Here is a 23,614-nt window from a genome sequence, read left to right as displayed (position 1 = left end):
GGCCAGCTCAGCAATGGTCTTTGTCCTTGCTCAGTCATGACCCTTTTCCCAATATGAAGCTGAAGACCATAACATTAATTTGGCTGTCAATGCTGTCTGCCATGTGTAAGTAATAGCTCTCTCTAATGAAACTACGCTGTTCACCTTGCCTAGGATGTCACAGAAAACACATTAACGTAATAAGCAAGCAGTAGAAACCACTAACACACTGAGAGCTTCTGCAAACCACATCACCCATGCCATAACAATGCAATGGAAAATCAGATGGGTGGGGGAGGAGGGGTGCACAGAGAGCATGAGTTCACAAATACAATACTTCCTGCAATGAATGTCAATCCCATCCATCAGCAAAAGACATTGTTGTATGTAAATCTTTCAATAGCTGGGCCATATCATTGCACCAACGCAAACAGATAACAAGTCAAGGTACAGCTTAAGATACAATGGAAACTTAATTTGACAGGCAAATGCAAAGCAGGACTCTAGAGGCTAAGGTCCGCAGTCTGAGCTACTCTCTCTAGAGAGGTGCGCACTAACCCTTGTTATGATGCAAAATGAAGGGAAACATGGAAATGGGCTATCCAAATCCAACATTGTCCCGTGCATAAATTGTGTGTGAATAATTTAAGACCACACTGATCCCCTGTCTTTGTGTAGGGGTAAAGTCAAAAGCAATTTACAATTCAGTGCAAACTTAAAATACTATAGAATTTCAACTACAGTATCGCAGATGATAATCACAAGGATTTTGGCTAACACACTATTGCCGTCTTTGTGATTAATCCTCAATGTGTTCTGTGGCTTAGTACAGCATCACAGAGCCAGAGAGAAAAAGAGTAAAGAAGAGATTCATTGAAAGTGGTGTTTTGGTGGAGTCAAGTTGCGGTTCAAAAGGAAAGTGGAAACATGATAACTGAAACAGAAAGCTTAGGACAATGAAATGCCACAGGACAGACCTGGATCCATTCAGACCGCTAGAAGCTAGCATTGGACTTGTTTTGTGCGAATAGAGGCAATTTCTGACCGGCCGGGCTGTATTATAGGGCAGCACAGAATGCTAACTAACGAGGAATAAAATTAATTTATAACAGAAAACGGTAAGCAACATTTACAATCGCAGACATCAGTCTCAGTCAGCCAAGACCTCACAAGCAGGATATCATGTAAACAGTCGGTTACCTTTAATTGGATATCTGTTGTTTATTGACACGCTAAAAAATAACTTGTTAGATAGACAGCCACTTTGAATTGACAGGACGATCATGTGCATCATTTTGACAGCAATGTGTGGTAGTCATGTTTACCACATCTGTACACTCAAGTAGTGTTAACACTTACAGCAAGAGTCGCCGTATGCAACTATTATAAGAAATGCAGCTAACTTTATATCAACTCATCTGCATTGAAAATTAAATGTTATATGCAATCAAAATGGCTGATCGCTTCAAACATATCAGCTCCACCAAAAATTATTTTAAGAGGGAGGTGTTTACATGCCTATGACACAATATATCCTAGTAAGCCAAGACACCTCGCTGGCGTAAACTAACATTGAGACGGCCCCTTCCCAACTATCAACTTACGTTAACCAGACGGATGGATGACCAGCACCGTGTCCGTTTGCCGTTAGATATAACCAGAATACAAAGCTTTTTCAGAACGCAGAAAGCTTTAGTGTAATGTAGTCGAGGTCTTGATGAGGGTGCCGAGGTTAAAAAATATCAACCACTTAACGTTAGCTAACGGTTATGTTAACTATCGACTAAAAATGAATGTTAGCTAAATATGCTAACAGGCTATGCTAGCTGGCTAAAAGATGATTTAGTGGTTTAAAACCTACCTTGTTTTTGACGATCGTTTTATCCCGAGAATGTTCTTTTATCATCGAAGTGAGCTCTGCAACCCCCTTGGTGCTAAACAGACAGTCTTGCAGTCGTGGATCACTCCATCCCAGGCGAGCAGTCTGAACTAGAAAGTCTTCTAATGATAAGTCAGCTAGGGATAGCTGGCTAGAGAACAGACGTTGCCCATAGGTTGAAATGTTCAGGTTAACGTTTCTCTATCCAGATTACGCTATGGGCATATGATGACTATCAGTTATCGGTTCCTTGAGGAGAAAATCAAACAATGTAAATGTATCTGCATTACACCTAGCAAAATTAACGTCACTGTTTAAAATGATATCCAATACATTTCTCATCACCCCTCGCCCTGGGACGTGTGATGATTTCCCCCCGTCTGTTCGCAGTGTCTTCCCCTAACTGCGGATCTGGTATCAGCGCTCTGAGATCTGCTACTATGCCTGAGCCTCAACGGCTTTCTCCGGAACACAGATCAGTTCAAGGATGCAAACGCAAGTAAAGTGAGCCATCTTGTGACTGTGTGGTGTAATATCGACACAACAATTTCATTTTTAGTCCTCGTTAGTGATTTGCAATTGTAATTTAACAGCTCAAATTTTGTTTTGTTGTGTAGGCAATGTGTCATTCGGTTCCTTGAGTTCGCAAGTTTAGCTTTAGTTTACATGCAGGGTAGTCTGCGTTAGCTTGTAAATCGACATCCTGGATTATGACAGCGTTAGGCTAAACAATAAGTGAAAACGTTTGAGATGAAAGTCCATTGAGACCAACAAAACTGGGACTGCCTTTCTTGTCAAATAAACAATCTCTGTTTCTGAGCAAATAAACAGTGCTTTCCAATGTTTTACACTTTTTGTGTCTGTTTCATTCCATTGTGGGCCTTTTTGTTTACATGGGCCCTAAATGTTTAAAAAAAATCACACTAGGCTACATGTATCCGTAACACGCATTAACAGGCATTAACATCACCATTGTTAGTCTAGAAACATAATTTGTCAAGGGAAAAAATAAATAATAACCTATGCATTGTTTCATAACAATGTCAAAACTCATGAAATGTTTTAAACCCGCTTAGCACACACCAAAGAGCCAGGCTCAACAGTATGGCAGTCGGAGCACATACTCATCTGCAGTGACAGCACTACATCTTCCTTCCCCTTCGGGAGGCAAACCCTCACACACAGGACCCTCGAACTGTACTTCTTCACACTATTCAGTCACCCATCTCAGGAGTCCCTCACACGGGTCAACCTACTGATACAATAACCCTTCATCCAAATCACATACTGGGCCATTTGAAGAGAAGGGAGAGAGCAGCCACCCGGCCTTTAACCCAGGTCTTAAGGGTACCAAATATGCACTGTTACCGCAATGCCAAAGAGCTAGGCTCAATGGTAGGCTATGGCTGTCAGGGCACTTACAAAAATGTGTTACTGAACACCATTTGAAACACTGTTTTTTTTGTAATGCACTTCAAACGTGTTTGTCACAGTAACAACCCTCAGCACCCTAAAAGACTAAATTAATTTAATTTCAGTTTGGTATAATGGACCTTTTTAGCTCACACTGAAAATGCAAAAGGCGCACTGTCTATGCTCAGTGTTTTGGAGAACGGAGGAAATTAACTAAAATTTGTTAAGGTACTGTTTTTGAGTGTTTATACATCTATTGTAACTGGTTTTGACAAGTTGCTCTATGAAGTGCACTAATACCGTAACATCAAAAGGCATAACCCTAAGAAAGACAGGAGTGTTTCAGATTTATCACACACATAGTGTGTGTATTTAGTGATTTAAAAATTATTAGTGATTCTTGCCATCAATAGATGTGTTTGCCATTCGATATAAAATTTTGATTTTAAATCATTGTTTCATTTTGCAGGAGATATGAGGTGTTCTGCATTTCCTGTCGGCAATTGTGTGTAGACTTCAGAAAAAATGAAACCGTTTTGGAAAACCTGTGTAATCTATTGTGAAATGTTTTAAATATCAACATTGACGGTTCCATAGGCCTAGACGTGATGAGTGTCCTACAGAAGGAGAGGCCGCCCCATCCTTCATCATGTTTATCATATTTAGAGAGATAACAACTTTCCAGAGAAAGCCGTTCAAACAAATGCGAGGAGTAGCTAAGACAATTATTTGAATGGGCCAGACGATTCCGTTGAACTACAGGTATATGATATGAAAAAATGAAGATGACGTAATGCCTTAGCCGTGGACACATCCCATTGACATGTGCACTACAGAATGGCAGATTGGTTAGCACTGTTTTGCATCGGTTTGCAGAAAGCATCCCCCTCCTCCTGTCCTGTTTGTTTCTGCAAGAACCTTGCTTCCCAGAATGCTCGGCGAGGTTGACCACCAAGATGGCTGACGCTATGGATGATTATGAGAAAGAAGCTGGATGTGTCCCTATTCTCCATCCAGAGGTAACATAATCGACCGTTATTGATATGTTGGTTCCTGCTATTAGGGAGTGACCGAATGCATATTTTTGTTAAAGTTTCAGAGTAAATGGCATGGTACATCACATTCAACCACGAAAAGCCCCGCAAGAGAGGGCAGTTCCAATTGTATCTGTCAGGTTCCCCCTACTGCGTAATAGCATGTTAGCCAGCTAGCTCACTTTAGCACTTGATATATAGCACTTCAGCCGTTAGCCTTCGTTATCTGATTTTATTGCAGGGTACACGTTCAACAGACCTACACTAAAATAGCTAAATGTTTCGTTTTTAAAGTTTAGCTGACATCTACACCTGGTTTGTTTAGTCAGTGTTCTATTTACAACGTTAGCTAATATTAGCTAGCTACGTTCGCCTCGACTCCATAAAAGAGCTAACTAGCTAGCAACTGTTAGCTGATATCGTCTTGACACGGTTAATGTGATGGTCCAGCACAATAATGGATAATGAACCTTACTAGCCAATAATTGCGTTTAGTGCCTGCGATTATTTGTTAAGAAAAGTGTATATTTTGAATGAGATTTGATGTTGGCAGAAGTAAAGACAGATGTATTCAAATCTCTTGGGTGAAGGCTACATTAGTTTGTTATCCTAGCTATATTATGCCACCAAGTGTGTGTTCATAACAGGTAATATAAGTGGCCTGTTCTCGTTGATTGAGGCGATTTTGTTTTACAAGAAATGATGTGGGGCCAGTGACAACTACTGTCCCTGCGAACAGCGTCCAGAAAAACAAAACTAATTTGAGATTTGTAAAACACCGTTTGAAGGTTAGCAGCTTGTATAGATGATAACTGTCATGGTGTCCGTTATCTGCATTGTTATCTTAAGCTTTCGTTTTTGGATATATACTCAAGACAAACCTTATTTCCTCTTAAGTACATGTAATTGACGTTCACGAAAGGATTGATTCGTGTTACAGGCAAATGAGGTAGCAAATGAAAAGCTGGAATTACATCAGTAATGTGTGCATTCGCCCATACCTGTTAACGTCAATACATTCACGGTATTAAGACTACCTCACTTGATAATGATGGATCTAAATTGCGTATCACATGTTTTGGAGATACATTATTTACACATGACTTTCACCACTCTTGTCAGTATTATTCAACTATGCTGCCAAGCATGTTTCAGACCAGTTTCACCAGTCTTACCCACTCAGTCACTTAAGGGATATTAAGATTGAAGCATGAGATTGAGGCCCTACAATGAAATTGTAACTAATATCCTTAAATTCTGCGAGGTATTCAAATTGTTCACTTTTAAATCAAAATATAATCCCGATTTAGACTTCAGGGGCTCTGTGTTCCAGAGGAGGTCGAAGATAGACCATAAGAAACACTGCTTAGTTTGTAGAGGCCAGATGTTGCACCTTGTGGTGGGAGTGGGTGACAAGGTCAGCAGAACTCGGTGTTATCTTTTGTAAATGATTGTTGCAGCTTCAGCTGCTGTAACCGACATTCGTGTGTCACAAAGAAGGAACAGCCTGCTTCTTGTAGATGGTGAAACCCTAAACCTTTGCCTTTGTGCCTTAGGCCACCCTTGTGGAATTAGTTCTGATGGCACAGAGTTGACATGCAAATTTATAAAGAAAAACAGTTTGATTCTTGTCCTAGTTAGTCAGAGAGGGGATGGGGACTCAAAAGTAAGTCTACCAAGAGCTTGTACTAAAGCCATGTTACCCCCTAGATACCTATGATGTGAGCAGAGTGCATCCTTGTCTACGTCAAGGGTAGCCTGTTCTATTTTCCTATGGGGAGACCTCTATTCTTCCAAATTCCTCATCCACTGAGTTTACTGAGACTGAAGTGGTAGCTCTATGTTTTGATATGCTGTGCTAAATAACACTGCTGTGGGCTCTGTTGGAACTTGAAACACAGCAAAGGCACCTCCTTTTACTCAAAGAGGGAAGGCGGGGTGGGTCCATTGCTTCGGCTTGTCAGAGCGCCCATCCTCATGCTGGCACTTTCACTCTTCCCCAGCTGATAGGTCTGCACAGTGCACAGTGTACATCCACCTGATAGGTCTGCACAATGCACAGTGTACATCCACCTGATAGGTCTGCACAGTGCGCAGTGTACACCCAGCTGATAGGTCTGCACAGTGTACTGTACACCCAGCTGATAGGTCTGCACAGTGTACACCCAGCTGATAGGTCTGCACAGTGTACACCCAGCTGATAGGTCTGCACAGTGTACACCCAGCTGATAGGTCTGCACAGTGTACACCCACCTGATAGGTCTGCACAGTGCACAGTGTACACCCAGCTGATAGGTCTGCACAGTGTACACCCAGCTGATAGGTCTGCACAGTGCACAGTGTACACCCAGCTGATAGGTCTGCACAGTGTACACCCAACTGATAGGTCCGCACAGTGTACACCCAACTGATTGGTCTGCACTGCACAGTGTACACCCAGCTGAAATTCCAACATGCTGACAGAAAAAGAGCTTTCTGTGTTCCAATGCTGCCCAGACAGAAGGCAGAGAGGCTTGTAATGCGGCTGATATGTCTCCTGCCTTCTCGAACTGTTGGATGTGGGGTATAAACAACTCAATGTAGCCCTACAGTCCCTCTGCTCCTCAGGAGACCGGTCCAGTCCTGGCCCTTTCCTGAGCAGTTGACAGTCATGTCATTTTCCATGGTGCACAGAACCTTTACAATAGAATGGACTTTTGAATGGGGTGTTGGCCCTTCAACAGAATCAACAAATCTTTTAATCCAAGGATGTGTGGTTAAGATTGTGGCCTTTTAAACCAACACACACAAACCAGGTATCCTTCTTATGTCAGTTTTGAAAAATGTATGTACATTCTACTAATGTGTTCTAATATCCCTAGTACTAGTTTGTAACCTGAGTCTACTCACAAGAGAGTCTGCAATATTCTTGGCATAAGAATGTTGTTTGATATGAGTGATTTCAATGAGATTCCTCTACCAAATTCCACTGATAGTTTTGAGCTGTTCCTCAATTTCAGCCGCACTGTCTTTCCTTAAGCTTGTTATGATGAAAAGCACTGCCGTTGGCCTTGATTGAAAATGCTAATGATTGAGTATTTATTAATTTGCATAATGCAAACACTGAAGCAAGTTTGTGTAGCTTAGCAGTAACGTTCAAGCTTCTAGATAGGACAGTGCACCATGCAGAAGATACACACTTGATATTCCTTTCCTGGATTAGGTTTTTGATTACATTTCTTCAGCAGATCTCTCTATGTGTCACTTCCCAGTTTACTTCAAATCCCATTTAAATCCACACATTTCCAGGTGAGAACTATTAATCGGTACCCTTCCCTCATGTAGACGTTAACAAGAGAACATCGCTATTAAATTAGCCACTGAAAAAAATTAACCCTTGCCGCTGATTGCACTTCAGTTCCGTAGTAGTTCTGGTTCTGGTTCCTCTGATGGACCTGCCCCCGCGCCTGGTTCCTCACAAGCCTGGCCTGTGGGAGATGAAGGGAGATGGTTGTTTGAGTGAATTATGTTCCAATCACTTTCCTTTGGCTGCCAGGTGGTGGCATCAGATAAGCCTTTCCAGTGCTTTTTGCATGACTGATGACACTCATCCCTGTTTCATCACAGGGAAGATGGCAAGGCTTGCAAAATTTTCAAAATCCCTTGTTGGCCTTTGGGCAACCATTCGTCAGATTTTGGTTGGCTAAAATTGATTAGGCTAGCCTCAATAAAAAAACACTTTCTATGTAGAAAGTTAGATTTTTTTTTTTTTACAGTTGTCATTAACATTATTATGTATCTCTCTTAACTCTGCTCTTATTCCACTGCTCTTTTTAGGGCCACTGCTGGCCATTTGGGTGCCCTAAGCCTCTTTGTTTACTTCTATAGGTTGAGCATAGGCTGCCTTTAAAACGTACTGTAGGACTAGCAGTACTAGAAGAGACCAGGCAATCCGAGATAATTTACTCCGAACTCTGAACTATGGAGGACCACACTGAGTGGATTGGTAAATGAGCTGACACCCAATTAACAGGCTGAAATTATGGTGCACAGGCCCATGCCACTGGCTTCCAGTTACAGCTTTTGTTAGCAGGCTTAAAACACACAGCAGGAGGCGGAAATGTGTTTGCTCTCTCCTGACCCTGAAGGTCAAAGTTGATCAAAAGTCACAAAGGGCGAAGCACCATCTTGAGCAATCTGCCTTTGGTATTTCACACCCCCTTTCTGTGTGTGTTGGCAGGACCCTCATCTCGTTGCCTTTGCAGCCATAATTGCCCGGCTCTGCTATGAGCATGAATATTAATGAGAGGGTAGGGGGGATCGGGAGTAATGCATTTTAATGCAGTAATGAGGTGGAAACTTGTCCAGAATAGCACCCTAACTAACAACCCAAGGAAAAATGTTTTAGAAAAAAAGTCGAGGAACTGATTTGTGCTGTCAGTGCAATTTTTGGTTGGTTGCTGTAGTTTGTCTCAAAACGGCAGCCTCTCTCTTTCCCAAATATGGTGAGCTCATTTTGCCCCCCCCCCCCCCCCATTCAATAATACATCATAATAAAGGACATAAAGATGTTCATTGACTCAGTTTCCTAGTGCCCATAGGCTATATTCTATCCATTGTCCCAGATCAAGCTGAAGACCATAGTCAAAGGCCTGATATGCACACCCAGCGTCGGAAATTAGCGAGGGCAAAGGGCAAAACTGCCCCTAAGAAATATAGTTTTGCCCCTAAAATGACTAGGAGAGGGGCAAAAAATGCCCCCATAATTTTGTGTAATAATAATTTAATGAACGTGTCAAATACATCGTAGCCTATATGACCCGGTCAGTGGCCATTAAATGTTTTGATTGTCGCCTTGACTGATTGTTGCGTGAAGAACCGAACGTTCTAACTAAAAATATTTGGAGCGCTTCCTAATCAGACCTGTGACTGCGAGAGTGAGGAGAAATGAGGATCAGCGCAGTCTGTCACCATCTCAGGTTCTAAAAGATACAATTAATTCACACACCCAGCGACTGTCAAAAAATGTAAGTTAGATTGGCCTGGGGTGGAGGATGACGACAACGACGAGAAAAAGACCTGATTTTTTTTTTTTTAAAGGCATGTCGGACTTGTGGACAACGAGTTGCCCAAGTCGTTGTCAGAGCAGGCAAATGTTTCTGCTGACTTCATCAAGGGGAGCGAAAACATACAGAAATCCATGGCCTTTCGTCACCAGGCGCCAAGCAACACGCCATCGCCTACGGTGAATGATAACTAGTGATAATACTTTTAGAAATGATTTAGTTCGGTTAAGCTAGTTTAATGTTAGTTAGCTAACGTTAGCTATCTCTGATTGTGCGTTAGCTACAAAGGCTTGCTTGCAAGCTAGCTTACTAGTCTTATCTGTATTTCCTGTAGGCCTACTATGGTAGGTACAACATGATTAAAAGTAACACAAAAATCCATAAATATAATGTGTTATTATTATTAAAAAAAGAAAGAAAAACACGATTGTTAATAGTTGAATAATGAAATAACAATAAATAATAATATAATTATAATAATAACAACTAATAACCACAAAGAAATAAGAATAAACGTGAATATGATTGTGTAATTTACGTTGTCTGTTTGGTTTTTCTTCAAAAAATCTAAGAAAACACTTTGAATATGTAGACTAATGCCTAATAGTCTTATTATTGCCATTTGATGACAATTGTTCATATACTTTAAAGTAACACTATGCAATAATTTAACACTTTTTGAGGTATGGTAGTTTTGGTACCATCCTCTAATTCATTTTGATTGCATATGGTCATGTGAAGGACAGATCAAGACCTGTGTCATTCCCACTAGCCATCAAAGATATGCCCTATGTAGTTCTGTGTAACGGGCTAGAACACCCTGCAAAAATGGAAGAAAAGCTTTCACATGCATGACATGCCAGGTACTGCAAAAGTACACCAGTTAGTGTGTTGGCAAGGGTCAGCTGGGCTGTGGGTGGTGGTTACAAGGTTATTGCATGTCTTTTAGGTAGTTAGCGTACTAGTTTTGGAACAGAATTCCGTATTGCTGCTTTAAGCCTAAATAAGTGTGTTTATTATTTTGAACAAAGGTTAAATGTTTTTCACGAGTTTCTAAAAGTGCCCCCAATTTTTTGTGAAACGCCCCTGGATTTCAGTAAGTGGGGGCAAAAATTGCCCCCTAAAAAATATGTAAATTTCCCACCCTGTGCACACCTCATACAATTTATGGTCTACTATTATGGCCAATGGTATGTAAAGAAGGATTTTTAAAAACGAATTATATTTACAGTCACCATGAAGGTTAATGGCTTGTCATGGGTGCCAGCTCTGCATGTCGTAGCCTTGGTGGCCTACGTTTGGTCTTCTCCAGGGTACTTGTCCGGAGGCCAGCTGTTGGACTGGCTTTCCCAATATACTTAGCTCAGTTTGCTGGCTTTGCTATCTTTGCAGAAAAAAAAGAGAGAAAAACATAAGGAATGCTGATGTGTCTCAGTACCACAGGCTCCAAGCAGCTCATTCTCTCTCCCCTCTGGCTAATATCGCTGATACCTAAACAGGCCTGTGCAGTACAAGTCCCCCAAGACCCTGGCTTTTTTGGAACATGGTGTTCTCGCATACTGTTTTGATAAACGAAACCTGGCCATCGCCGCTCTTTCGCGGCAGGATGAATAGCAAACGTTTTCAGCAGATTCACTGCGTGTGCTATCTTGACACACTGGTTTTAAGTCCAAAGTTTGAGTTGAGAATAACAATCCCTACCATGAAAAAAGTGGCCTAACCATTTTCCTCTGACGGCGAAAGGCAGTCATTTTAGTTTTTTTGTGTTTAATGGAAGTCACTCAAACTCAATAAAGGATGCGTTTTAATTAGACAGCTTAGTGACTTTATTCTGAGCAAAAAAGACTGGACCTGATCAAATATGCAGACAGTCACGTCCGTTGAGAGCCACCAATTGGCAACCACTGGTTTGGCTATTACAGTGGGGGATGGATGGATGGGTGTGTGGGGCGGGGGCTGTTTCCTCCCTGCCCCCGGGCCATCAGGGGGAGAAATATCAGACATCTGCTATTCCTCCCCTCATCCTATCTCTGGAGACACTCTCACACACACACACACACACACACACTTTCTCCCCTGCTGTATTTGACCACCCAGTGCCAAGACCTTTAGAGATGACGCTTGATGTTTAATAGGCCCAGAGGTGCAGCTCCTTCTGTCACCGCTTCAGAACAAGCAGGTCCACATCTGTTGGCTGTGGTCACTAAGATGGCAACAGGAAATGTATACATGTCATTTCCTGGGTGGCATGTGGTGCTGTGACCTCTCCATCACTGTTGAGTTTTCTGCTTCAGCCTAACATAATGTATGCTATGACTGGTGTTGTACCGGACCTGTGCTCCTGCTCGTACATATTGGCCCCTTTTGGCAACACCTATCCTAAATAGTTTCCCTTAATCCTTAGTTGTTATTATAGTGTTGTTATTGTTTTGGCTTGGTTGTCTGTGTCGGTAAGAGCGGATGTTGGGTGGTGGTTAGGGACTTTAGCTGGCAGTGGGAGCGGGCTAATCACCCGTGTCCGGGCAGTGCCCACTGAGACTGATTGAAAGTGAAGGGCTGTGTCGCCTGGTATCACTGCAGAGCAACAGTGTCTGTCTGTCTGTCTCTCTCTCTCTCTCACGCGCACACACACACACATATAGACACACACATTCACTCACTCTCTCATCCTCTTTAACTTAGGGCTGTGTCGCCTGGAATTACTGCAGAGCAACAGTGTCTGTCTGTCTGTCTGTCTCTCTCTCACACACACACACACACATATAGTCACATACATTCATTCACTCTCTTTAACTCTCACTCTCTCTCCTTCTCTCTTTCAATCTCTCACTTGGCATACACCCCCTTTTCTGTGATTGTGTGCCTGTCTGTCTCTCTGGCCCTCCTGGGGTGCTTTCCCCGGGGGGCCACAGTGGGACTTGTCACTGATTGGTTGAGCGTTTTCTCTTTTGCCTCTTCCCTACATCCCCCCCCCCCCCCACAGGAACTAAAGCCCCAGAGCCACTACAACCATGGCTACACCGAGACCGTGGCACGCAAGAGCCACGTGGACGACTACAGCACCTGGGACATCGTCAAAGCCACACAGTGAGTGATACATGGCAGAGAAAAGACACACACACACACACACACACACACACACACACAACACCATAGCTGATGTTCTGGGGCCGACAACCTTCGCTGATTATCTTTTGGTTACTTACGCATTCAATAATTGGAATAACAGAAGGTATTCGGTAGAACGTATTCCAGGTATTATGCATACCTGTAGATGACCGCTAATGATTTCATTTGAGATGAGGGAAGATGAGAAGACCGACCAGACTTTTTTTTTTAAAGCCATGTAAAAAACCCTTATAGTCACCAAACAGACAGTTCATCTGTTTGTGTTCACACACGGAGGCTTGTTTTGATCATTTGGTATACCACGGATGGTCACAGTCATATTTGTAATCTACTCATGATGGCACACGCTCAGTGTTGCAACACACAAATCTTGATTAGCAAAAAAAGTCAGTGCAAAAGGGGAACGACACAGCCATAATGGCCAGGCAATATTTCTCTGTAAGACCAGAGTGCAGAGTGCCAAATCTGCAGGGTTTCAACCATTGCACAGATCTGCCATGAAATATACAGACTTGCCACTCTAAAGATTCACTTTGATGTTGTGAAACATGGACATTAATGTGGAAATAAAAAAGAATGAGTGTGTGTGCATGCAAATGTGTGTGTGTGTGTGTGTGTGTGTGTGTGTGTGTGTGTGTGTGTGTGTGTGTCTAACTGAACTGTCCATGCTCCTCTTGCAGTACAGTTCTACCTTTGCATAGCGATTGATTCTGATCTTCCCAAGGCTCGTTAGTGTATCTGGGTCTGACGGCCACAATGTGCTGCCAGGCAAGAATCTAATAGCTAACCTGCAGCGGACCTGATCTGTTGCTCTGTCATTTCAGGAGATGCTTTGTGACCCTCACTCTATCTCTCTCACACACCCACTCACACACACACTAACACACACACACACACACAAACACCTGCCAGACCCATTTCCTCTACACCAGAAGTAATTCACCCATTTCCCATCAGCAGGCCCCTGCATTACATTCTGAAATGTTTTGCTGTCAGTACAAACAACCTCTCTATCCGACACACACACACACACACACACACACACACACACACACACACACATCCATTGGCCTCCGTGCATGCTATGGCTCCCAGGGGTAGCCAATAAAAATCCCACGCATATGTCACTTGTGTGTGGTCTAGTCAACCGGTTCAATATCGCTGTTAATCTCTTTAAACTAAACTCCGATTAGAAAGACCAAATCACAATCTTGTATGTCCTCGGCAGAGAGTAATGTATATGATACAGAGGCTGTAGGCACAGATGCTGAATGGGGGTTGTTTTGTGTTTTATCGTGTGTGTGTGTGTGTGTGTGTGTGTGTGTGTGTGTGTGTGTGTGTGTGTGTGTTTGTGAATGACGTATGACATATCACGTTGACCTCTGACCTCTCCCTTGCCCCACGCAGGTACGGGATCTTCGAGCGATGCCGAGAGCTGGTGGAGGCGGGCTACGACGTGCGTCAGCCTGACAAAGAGAACGTCACACTTCTGCACTGGGCGGCCATCAACAACAGGATAGACCTGGTCAAGTGAGTCGTGCTGCAGACCCGTTCACGGGTCAGAACCAGTCCCCGCCCCAGTCAGCAGCACACAGGACTGTGTTTGTGTTTACTGTGAGGAATGAGCCCCTGTGGCTCGACGACATGGGGGGCTCGGAGCCAGACGAGTGGGCTGGCATTTAGAGTGTGGCATTAGCGGGAGCTTAAAGGTGCAGTTGTGTTTGTTGCCAGATAAAAGGGGAGAAAAAAAAACACTCCTAAATCTATGCTGGTGTAATTCTGAAAGCCTGATGAAAAGATGAGTGTTTACCAGTTCCTCTCCCTTTCAGATATTTGATGGCCTTAGTTTGAACCCTTTAGGCCTTGGAGTTGTAAGAAAAAGGAAGTTGCCTTTGTGGTTAATGCAGCAAGCTGTCTTTATTCCTGTAAAGCGCAGTAACGAAGCACGTTGAACATACTCCGGATTCAGCGGGGCAGATCTGAACAATAAGCATCTCCAACTGTAGCGATATATACTGTTTAAGACGCATCCTAGGCTTTCAATGTACATGAGCTAGGCTTCTAATTTAGACAGACCTGGCAACCTTTTGTTGTACTGTATGATTATCAGGTTCCTCTGACCTGCTGACTGAGATGGTTCTCAATGGCCTATCTCGTTCCCATGCTATGATTAGTTGCAGTTACAGTTTCCTGACCTGCCTCAGCTATACCAGTGTGGGGACCTTTCCTTTGTGACCATGATAAGATTACCATTTTGGATATTATGCTTTTGGATATAAACTTTGTACTGAACAAAGCTGTAACAATGAATGAAGATTGAATGAATGAAGATTGATTGAATGAATGAATGAATGAATGAATGAATGAATGAAGAAAAAACTGTCTCAGAGTGATGCTCTAAAGTTACCCAAGTACTAGGGCTGCCTTCCTTGCAAAGACAAACACTTGCAGACACTTGTATGACCTAAGCTTTTTGATGTTCTGAGGGCCTGAAGGGATTGGTTACAATTATGAATGAAGGGTGATCTAATCACCTTCACCAACTTTGTTCTCTTCTATTAATAATCAAATTAGATTTTAGCAGTTTCAAGTGACAATGCCCCCTCTCAATTCTATCAGGGTTGTTATTCAGAATATTATATCTTGCCTGAGATTAACATCACTATGCAGAAGCCATTTTGTCATCCATTCATTTTTAGTACCACTCCTAAATAATGAAATGGAAATTCATATATGCAGAAACCCTGCACAGTGTGCGCGCACACACACACACACACACACACACACACACACACACACACACACACACACACACACAAGGACTTAAACAATACACACACATGCACGCAGGCAAGCACACTTATTCCAGACAATTTATGTGTAATCTGCTGCAATGCTCCGGTGCAGTAGTACGGTCTGGCACGGTTCAGAGATGGACCAAATTGTAAAGACAGAAATTACCATGCAAGCCCCCCATTGTGTGAGTGTGTGTGTGTGTATATGTAAACGTCTGTGTGTGTGTGTGTGTGTGTGTGTGTGTGTGTGTGTGTGTGTGTGTGTGTGTGTGTGTGTGTGTGTGTGTGTGTGTGTGTGTGTGTCTGTCTGCTTGTGTAGACAAGAGAGAGGAAGGGGGAAGTGAATCTGTCATATCCTCTGCTGGTACATCCTGCTGGTGTATGTGTGTGTGTGTGTGTGTGTGTGCGTGTCTGCGTCCGTCCACGTCTGTGAGTGTGCATGTTTGTGTGTGCCCTCCTGGAGGGGATGTAGAGCCGTTTGGGTAGAGCAGAGGAAACCACAAGTCATGTTCTGGTTGAACTGCTGTAGACATGTTTAAATAGAAAGACCTGTAGTAACTGCTGTAGACATGTTTAAATAGAAAGACTTGTAGTAACGGTTGTAATACTCAATCCTGTGAAGGAAGGATGGTCTTACATTTTGTGTGTTTGTTCTTGTGTTTGGGGCCCGGTTCCTTTTCTCTTTTTTTGATGATTCAATATAATTCTAGTCTTTGTAGGGCAGTCACGTTGCTGATTGAACAACATCTGCACAAATCTGTTCTTGTCATCAGACAAGGTTTAGTAGAGGGGATCATCATGTTGCTTAGAATTCACACTCAATCCTTCCCTGTGTGTGTGTGTGTGTGGGTGTGTGTGGGTGTGTGTGTGTGTGTGACTGTGTGTCTGTGTGACTGTGTCTGTGTGTGTGTGTGTCTGTGTGTGTCCCTGCAGGTACTACATATCTAAAGGTGGTTTAGTTGACCAGCTTGGAGGTGACCTCAACTCCACACCATTGCACTGGGCTACCAGGTAAGACTTTTTTCTATTGTATTGTTTGAAAGCACCAGTGGGCTCTATGAAGCTTACTCTGTCGTCCGCAAATTCTAAACACGGAGGCACATAGGTCTACATGTTGTTCTTATACACATTGACAATGCAGATGATTGCTGATCCCAATGTGGGTTCAGGGTAGGTACATCCCTTCTTAATAGAGCTGTGCAGCTGCATCATTCAGGCAGCTAGCAAGACCTTTGAAAAAAACAAGCAGGTCTTTTTCTTACTTTCTCTCACTGTCACATACTCACACACACACTCACTCAGACAGATATACAGTAATCAGATCCAAGGGGGGGGGGGGGGGGGGGGGGGTAGTAGTAGTAATATCAGCCACCCCAGGCCCCCTGACTCCCATCCCCCCAGCAGTGACCGATATACATTATTGATGCCCCATGTGGGTGGAGGGTCTAACCACCACCACCACCCCGACCCCACTCCATCAGTCATGCCCTTTAAACCTCTTGTGACCTTTGCAAAGAGCATTCTGGTTTGCACAGTGAGGTTTGCCACATAATGAGTGGTCACTGCCGTATTGATTGGCTGTAGGGCTGAAACAATTACTCGAGTTACTCAAGCACTCCTCATTTCTCCCTGACGTGTGATCACACAAATACACACAGCTCTTGAGCTTTGAACACGTTTGCGGGACGCAATATTGGTATTGTTGTCTAAAAGCACAAAAGTACTTTTTATCCGATTAATCGATGGAATACTCGAAAGAATACTCGATTCCAAAAATATTCGATAGTTGCAGCCCTAATTGGCTGCATCCTGCTCCACTGGGAAGCTGTCTGCTTATGAGTGTGGCCAGTCCAAGTGATGAGGCCGGTGCTGGACGGAGAAGGAGAGCCGGAAAAACACCAAATCCCTTTGAATAAATAAGGGACTCCGTGGCTCGTATTCACAAAGCATTATATCTTGTCACAGTATTCCTAAGACGCCCTAAACGTTGGTAACTAAAAGATTTCTCCTAAAACCTATTCACAAAGCCGCTGAGACCAGCATTGACTTCGGAAAAGCAAGAATTCCTAAGCTAAGTGAAAGACTCTGTGGCTATGGCTGACGTCAAGTCTCATGCACAAGCTTGCTCTCAATGAACTCGTTGAGTTTTTATTGATGAGTGACAGGTCTGTGCCGGTGAGTAGGCATGCGCTTTGTAGCTTCATAAATAAATAAGTGTCAGGCTACACAATGAATAATAACGGAATATGCTACCCACCGAGGCAGGGTAATTTAGCACAAAATCCTTCAAAGCTCATCTGTAGGATGACATGTTTGTGTAGACAGGAATTAATTTAATTATGAATTATGAGGACAAAATATTGTAACGTGAAATGATAGAAACTGCCATTTTGACGTTCATTTGAGAGTTGGTCTCAGTGAGTTTGGAGTCCTCTAAACTACTACCTGGTTTAAGGTTAGGATTCCCAAAGTCAGGAGTGATGCAGCCATCATTTCGGTGTCTTCTAAATTGGCAAGTTAGGAGCTACTTTTAGCCTGGAGAGGCTTTGTAAATACGGGCCCAGATGTGCAGCCTGCAGAGAATCTTTTTTTCTTTTTCTTTTTAAGAAGAATGCTTATGCTTGAAGACTGTGTCCTACTTTTATTGTTGTTGGCAGGATTGTGCACTGTGCAGCGTCCTCTAGCCTGGCCTTTGTTAAGCCTCTTTCGCTCTGTGCCTTTCTCACTGTCGTGTCTCCCCCTCCTGAGCTCTCACTCCTCCCTCTCTCGTGTCTCTCTTTAGTTTTCTCTCCCATTTCTCTTTTAAGTGGCTTAGTTTTTTGTCTTTTTCTTGCTCTTATATGTCCTCTTTGTCTCTGCCTCTCACTCCATGTTAATGTAACTCGTATCCCCCTCCTCCCTCTCCACTATGTAGAATAAATAAAGTGCTACGCTCTTGCAGCTAGTTTTAGCGCTCTTTTTAACGCCCAAAGTATCAAATAATGATGCAAATGTGCTAATATGGTGAAGGAAATGTCAATATAATAAAGATGGTATTATCCAGAGTATTTCCATTTTGATGCCCTAATGTTGCTTTGGGCGCCTTTAATGTTACTCTTATCCCCCTCCTCCTCCCTCTCTCCACTATGAAGACAGGGCCACCTCTCCATGGTGGTGCAGTTGCTGAAGTATGGTTCTGACCCCTCCCTCATTGACGGGGAGGGCTGCAGCTGTGTTCACCTGGCGGCCCAGTTTGGACACACTTCTATTGTGGCCTACCTCATCGCCAAGGGACAGGTATGGAACATCTCTGGACAAGCCTGTCCTCAACAACACTTTCCTTTGTGACAAACCTGTCCTCAACACCACTTTCCTTTGTGACAAACCTGGAGTAGGAACTACATTAACCAATGGGGACGCATTTTGTTCAATACTGATCGTTCCATTATTGTGAAATAAATTACAGGCATAACATGCATTTATACCCTCATTAGTATCCATAGCAGTAAGTCATTCGAGGTGCCCATACGGACACGCTCCTATTGTGGCCTACCTCAGTGCCAATGGACTGATATGCAATGTCTCTGCACAGTCCTAGGGAATGATCTAGAATACATTTCCTCAGTCCTGCTTCCCCCGAGACCCCCCTGCCTGCCGTATCCTTCATGGGTCCCTGCTCTAAGCACACTTGACTGACATCAGTGTAATTAAAACGCTTTACATTAGCTAAATCAGGCCTGTGTAGTTGTACTGCTGGAATACCAATCAGGGCAGCAGCGGAGGGCCAAACGGTAAAGCGAGCGGAGGGACGGGGCAGGATTGCGAACCGCTGCCTTCAAACAGGGGGGTTCCAAGAGGGTGTTGTTTAGGGGTGGCTCCACCAGGGGGTAGTACACTACCTGTGTGCAGAGGAGATGAGGAGCACTGCAGCTTCTCAATGAGTTGTTCGTTCTCTTACCCTTAACTTGTGTCTTAATGTTGGTTTGTCTTCTGTACCTTCATAGGACGTAGACATGATGGATCAGAATGGCATGACGCCCCTCATGTGGGCAGCTTACAGGACACACAGGTATGTGTGAGGATGCGGTGTGTGTGTGTGTGTGTGTGTGTGTGTGTGTGCACGTGCTCGCACACATGCGAGTACATGTTGGAGAGAGAGAGGGAGGGAACCTTCACGTGTATGGTGTGTCTGGGTCTCTGGTGTGGTGTGTTTGTGATTGTTCCCCCATCATTGTTGTCTTCTGTGCTCCCCCAGTGTGGACCCCACCCGGCTGCTCCTGACCTTCAACGTGTCGGTGAACCTGGGGGACAAGTACCACAAGAACACGGCGCTCCACTGGGCCGTGCTGGCCGGCAACACCACAGTCATCAGCCTCCTGCTGGAGGCCAACACCAACGTGGACGCCCAGAACATCAAGGTCAGGAGCCTCCACTGTCACAGCACCACAGACAGTCAGTCAGTCATCGCAGTCAGTCAGTCATCGCAGTCAGTCAGTCATCACAGTCAGTCAGTCAGTCATCGCAGTCAGTCAGTCATCACAGTCAGTCAGTCATCACAGACAGTCAGTCATCGCAGACAGTCAGTCATCGCAGACCATTTTTGCAAGTCTTCTTAGAACAAAACATTGAGGCAAGAATGTGATTAATATAATTCAGTGTAGTCATTTTGTGTTTTAGTTACTTTTAGTTTTATTGCTACATGCATGTCTGTCATATAATCTCACTTTAGTGCATCGAATAATATTGTACACTTGCAAAACATTATCTCTGTATTTGTAATTGATGTGTTAAGTAGCCTTAAGTGAAAGGTGTGCAGGTTTGTTTTAATTCATGAAAGCAGTTGTGGGGTGTAGTTACTCTGTTGGAATAGGGAGAGGAGAGGAGGGGAATGTAAAATCATGTGCCATAACTCAATGAAGCAGAGGGCTAATTATTTTTCACTAATTGCAGTGAAGGGAGTTGTTAACGTTATGACAATGGAGATTTAAACTGATGAGCAAGGTGTTTTCACCGTTTAGGCAGTGGCCTAGCCTCAGCTTGTATGCTTCTTAATCAGGCTCTCCATTTGGTACGTCAGTGTTTAATTAATGCTCACGTGTGCGTGTGTGCGTATGTGTGTATGACTCTGTGTGTGTGTGTGTGTGTGTGTGTGTGTGTGTGTGTGTGTGTGTGCGCACACGTGTGTGTGTGTCCTACAGGGGGAGACACCGCTTGACCTAGCGAAACAGAGGAAAAACGTCTGGATGATCAACCACTTACAGGAGGCCCGGCAAGCTAGGGGCTACGACAGCCCGTCATACCTGAAAAGACTCAAGATGGACAAGGTCTGCTCCTCTCTCTCTCTATCCATCATCAAGGTCTGCTCATTTCTCTCTCTATTCATCCTCAAGGTCTGCTCCACACCCTCTCCACTCCACTCTCTCTCTCTCTCTCTCTCTTTCTGTCTCTTTCTGTATTTTTTCACCATCTCTTTCTCTCTCTCTGTCTCTTTCACCATCTCTTTCTCTCTCTCTTCCACCCTCTCTCTATCCATCCTTATTTCTGTCATTATAATGCAGCCATTCTTTGAGTTTGTTTTTAGAGAGAGACTTGTTTTGTAAATGTCAGTAGAATCTGTTTGCCTGTGGATTTTATGAAGACACTAGCATGTCCCAACAAACAAAACACGCAGACATCTGGGTCAGAGTGCTCCCTCGACACTCAGTGTTTTCTCTGTGTACCCAAAAGGCTTGGGGCATTTAATAGGCCCCTTTCATGTAGATGCGGTCCCTCTTCCTCAACTAGGTCTGCTCTTTTAGAGTCCATAGCCACCTGTCTTAAAAGGCACAAAAAGTCCTTAACTTAACTTGAAAGAACAAGCCTGTCTGGAGGAAATTGCTAACCTTGGCCGTTGATGATGAAACGGCTAACGTTCAATTAAGTCCCGCGTGGTGTTGTTGCGGGAACTCACATTGGGTACGGCAGTGGTGATTAGGCCCCGGGGCTGTTTGGTGCTGTCGCCTCAGGAGAAATGTGTCAAAGTGGAACTTTTGACATGGTCACCACACTCCTAACCACTAGCTGCCGGGCTAAAAAAGCAGTCTGCGTTTCTGCGCCATCTGTTAACAATCGAGGAACCTCTCATTTGTGTTGTCTGCATCTACAGAGTGTTTTTCTTTTTCTCCTTTCATGTGTAGTTCAGACCTTTTCTCATGGCCCTTTCCTTCTCTTCTCGATCTCTCTCTTATCCTCTTCTCTCCCCTGGTTGTCCTGCAGGAGTTCAGGCAGAAGGTGATGCTGGGGACCCCCTTACCTGGTCATCTGGCTGGTGGGCTTCATTGCCAACCTGGACATAGACTCCTGCTCATCAAGGGCCTCATGTATGCTGGGGTGTGGATCGCTGTGCAGTTCCTCTCAAGTACGACACACGCACACACACACACACACACACACACACTCTCACATATACACATACACACACACACACACACACACACACACATATACACACATACATATACACACACACACATACACACAAACATACACACACACACACACACATTCCTACTATCTCCCTCCCTTGCTCTTTAACACACTGTTCCCCTCCTCCAGTTTGTCCATCTGACCGCCGTGGAGGCCAGATTTCACAGGCACTCCCTGCTCTAGCTCTCGCTACGCTAACGTTAGCCACCTGTGTGGATCTGTGGGAGTCCTTGACCATAGAGGCCCTTTACACAAGCCCCTTTTCCATCCCACCCTCCTTCAGAGTAGTGCTCAGTGTTCATGTTCGAAGGGAGTGTTTCCTCCCTGCTGTCTTAAAGTAGAAAAAAAACACTCTCTCAACCTTGTCTCATTGCTTATTTATTTTGACCAGTTTATCCATAGACTTGTTTCGGCCTAAGCCATCGTCAGTGTGCGTTTTTCTACTTGAAGTTAACAGTCACTCGTACCAAAATCGCCTTTATTTTGGAAGTGATAGCGCACCGATCCTTACAAATCCTCACTGCTGTCAGGCATAGGCTGCTGTTGGGCATCACATTCTTGAGCGAGCCTATAGACACTGCCTGTTGTTGCCTCCACTATGCAGACTATTGAATGATTACCCTGGCCCTCCCAGCAGGGCATTTAGTCAAATTCCTCTGCCATGGTCTTGAAGTACAGCTACTGTTTCAGGGGACATTCTCCCAGCAGGACAGTAGCGTGTTTTCTTTTGGTCTGTCTAGCCTCCGTTTAGCTGGAACTCCCTTCAGTAATTGTCTGGAAACAAATATGTACAGCGACCCGTACTTCTCCTTGAGGACATACATATTCAATTCAATTCAATTTTATTTTTTATATTGCCAAAACAATAAAATTGTCTCAAGGCTCACATATGCCCTTTTAGCTGAACTACTAGAGGCTGGGCATTGCAGCAGCAAGGTTATAAGTTTGATTCCTTGAAATCACTTATCACACACACTGCTAAAATAGGCAAGTTTTTTTTTATATAAAATTGATCTGCTAAATAAATGACTCTCTTCTCTCTGTTCCCCTGCAGGGCCTTCTTTGACCACTCCATGCACAGTGCCCTGCCTCTGGGGATCTATCTGGCCACAAAGTTCTGGATGTACATCACCTGGTTTTACTGGTTCTGGAATGATATCCTTTTCTGACAGACAGCATCATACACTCCTGTCGCCCTGTTCGCTCTATATATCAGTGTAGAGATTCCTGTGAGGTGATGTTGGTTTAAAAAAAAGAACCTTATGCATTTAGACGGATGGTGTATGTTCTTCGTAAAGAGGGGAGATTTTTCATGTGTTAGGTGAAGGTGTCCATCAAGGTAAGGTAGCAGCGTCCCGTGAAGCAAACAGATGGACAGCCGCGGCTCTCCATCTGTGCCACCCTTGTTTACCCAAGGTGCACTGGGGGCAGAAAACAAAGCGTTTCAATCTGCTACCATCATAGCCTACGACATGAGCATGCTGTCCTACATAACCACTGCTTTGGCACCTACAGCCAGGGATTGACACTGACACCAAACTTTTTTCTAAGGGATTGTAATCTCACTAAAGGACTGTAATCCATCCCCAAAAGAAAAAATAAAACTTACGGCTCCCGGCTTTGAAGTGGTCACTTCCGCTTTGCCCTCTGAGTTATTCTGCCTCCTTGCCCGCACGTCCGTGATGTGCCGTGGATGTTAATTAAAAAAGGAATCATTACGGAAAACCCTCAATGCGTAGTGACTGAGATTGCTACAATATGCTTTTCCTCAAACCCTCGGTAAAAAAGACTAAGTTTGTTGGCTGTCTCACACTGTGATAAACTTGTTAAAGTGACACAACAGTAATCAGACAGTTTGTACAGTAGGTAGCGATCCTCGTTTAGTAATAGGAAGGT

The 23,614-nt window shown here is 43.9% G+C and overlaps 1 protein-coding gene across 1 annotated transcript in view; it reads left to right on the top strand.

Moving 5' to 3' along the window:
- The first annotated feature begins 4,215 nt into the window (after positions 1-4,215).
- zdhhc17 (zDHHC palmitoyltransferase 17) overlaps positions 4,216-23,614 on the top strand; it is a 34,396-nt gene continuing 14,997 nt past the window's right edge. Inside the window, exons 1-7 of the mRNA XM_080850974.1 lie at positions 4,216-4,290; positions 12,334-12,437; positions 13,887-14,009; positions 16,208-16,285; positions 18,406-18,550; positions 19,258-19,322; positions 19,509-19,671. Of these exons, the coding sequence (XP_080707100.1) occupies positions 4,228-4,290; positions 12,334-12,437; positions 13,887-14,009; positions 16,208-16,285; positions 18,406-18,550; positions 19,258-19,322; positions 19,509-19,671 (741 nt within the window). The 5' untranslated portion in view covers positions 4,216-4,227. The remainder of the gene's footprint in view (positions 4,291-12,333; positions 12,438-13,886; positions 14,010-16,207; positions 16,286-18,405; positions 18,551-19,257; positions 19,323-19,508; positions 19,672-23,614) is intronic.

This window comes from Sprattus sprattus, assembly GCF_963457725.1.
Source record: "Sprattus sprattus genome assembly, chromosome: 14".
Lineage (NCBI taxonomy): Eukaryota > Metazoa > Chordata > Actinopteri > Clupeiformes > Clupeidae > Sprattus > Sprattus sprattus.
Note: the sequence above shows the minus strand (reverse complement) of the source record. Positions and strands in the feature narration are given on the sequence as shown.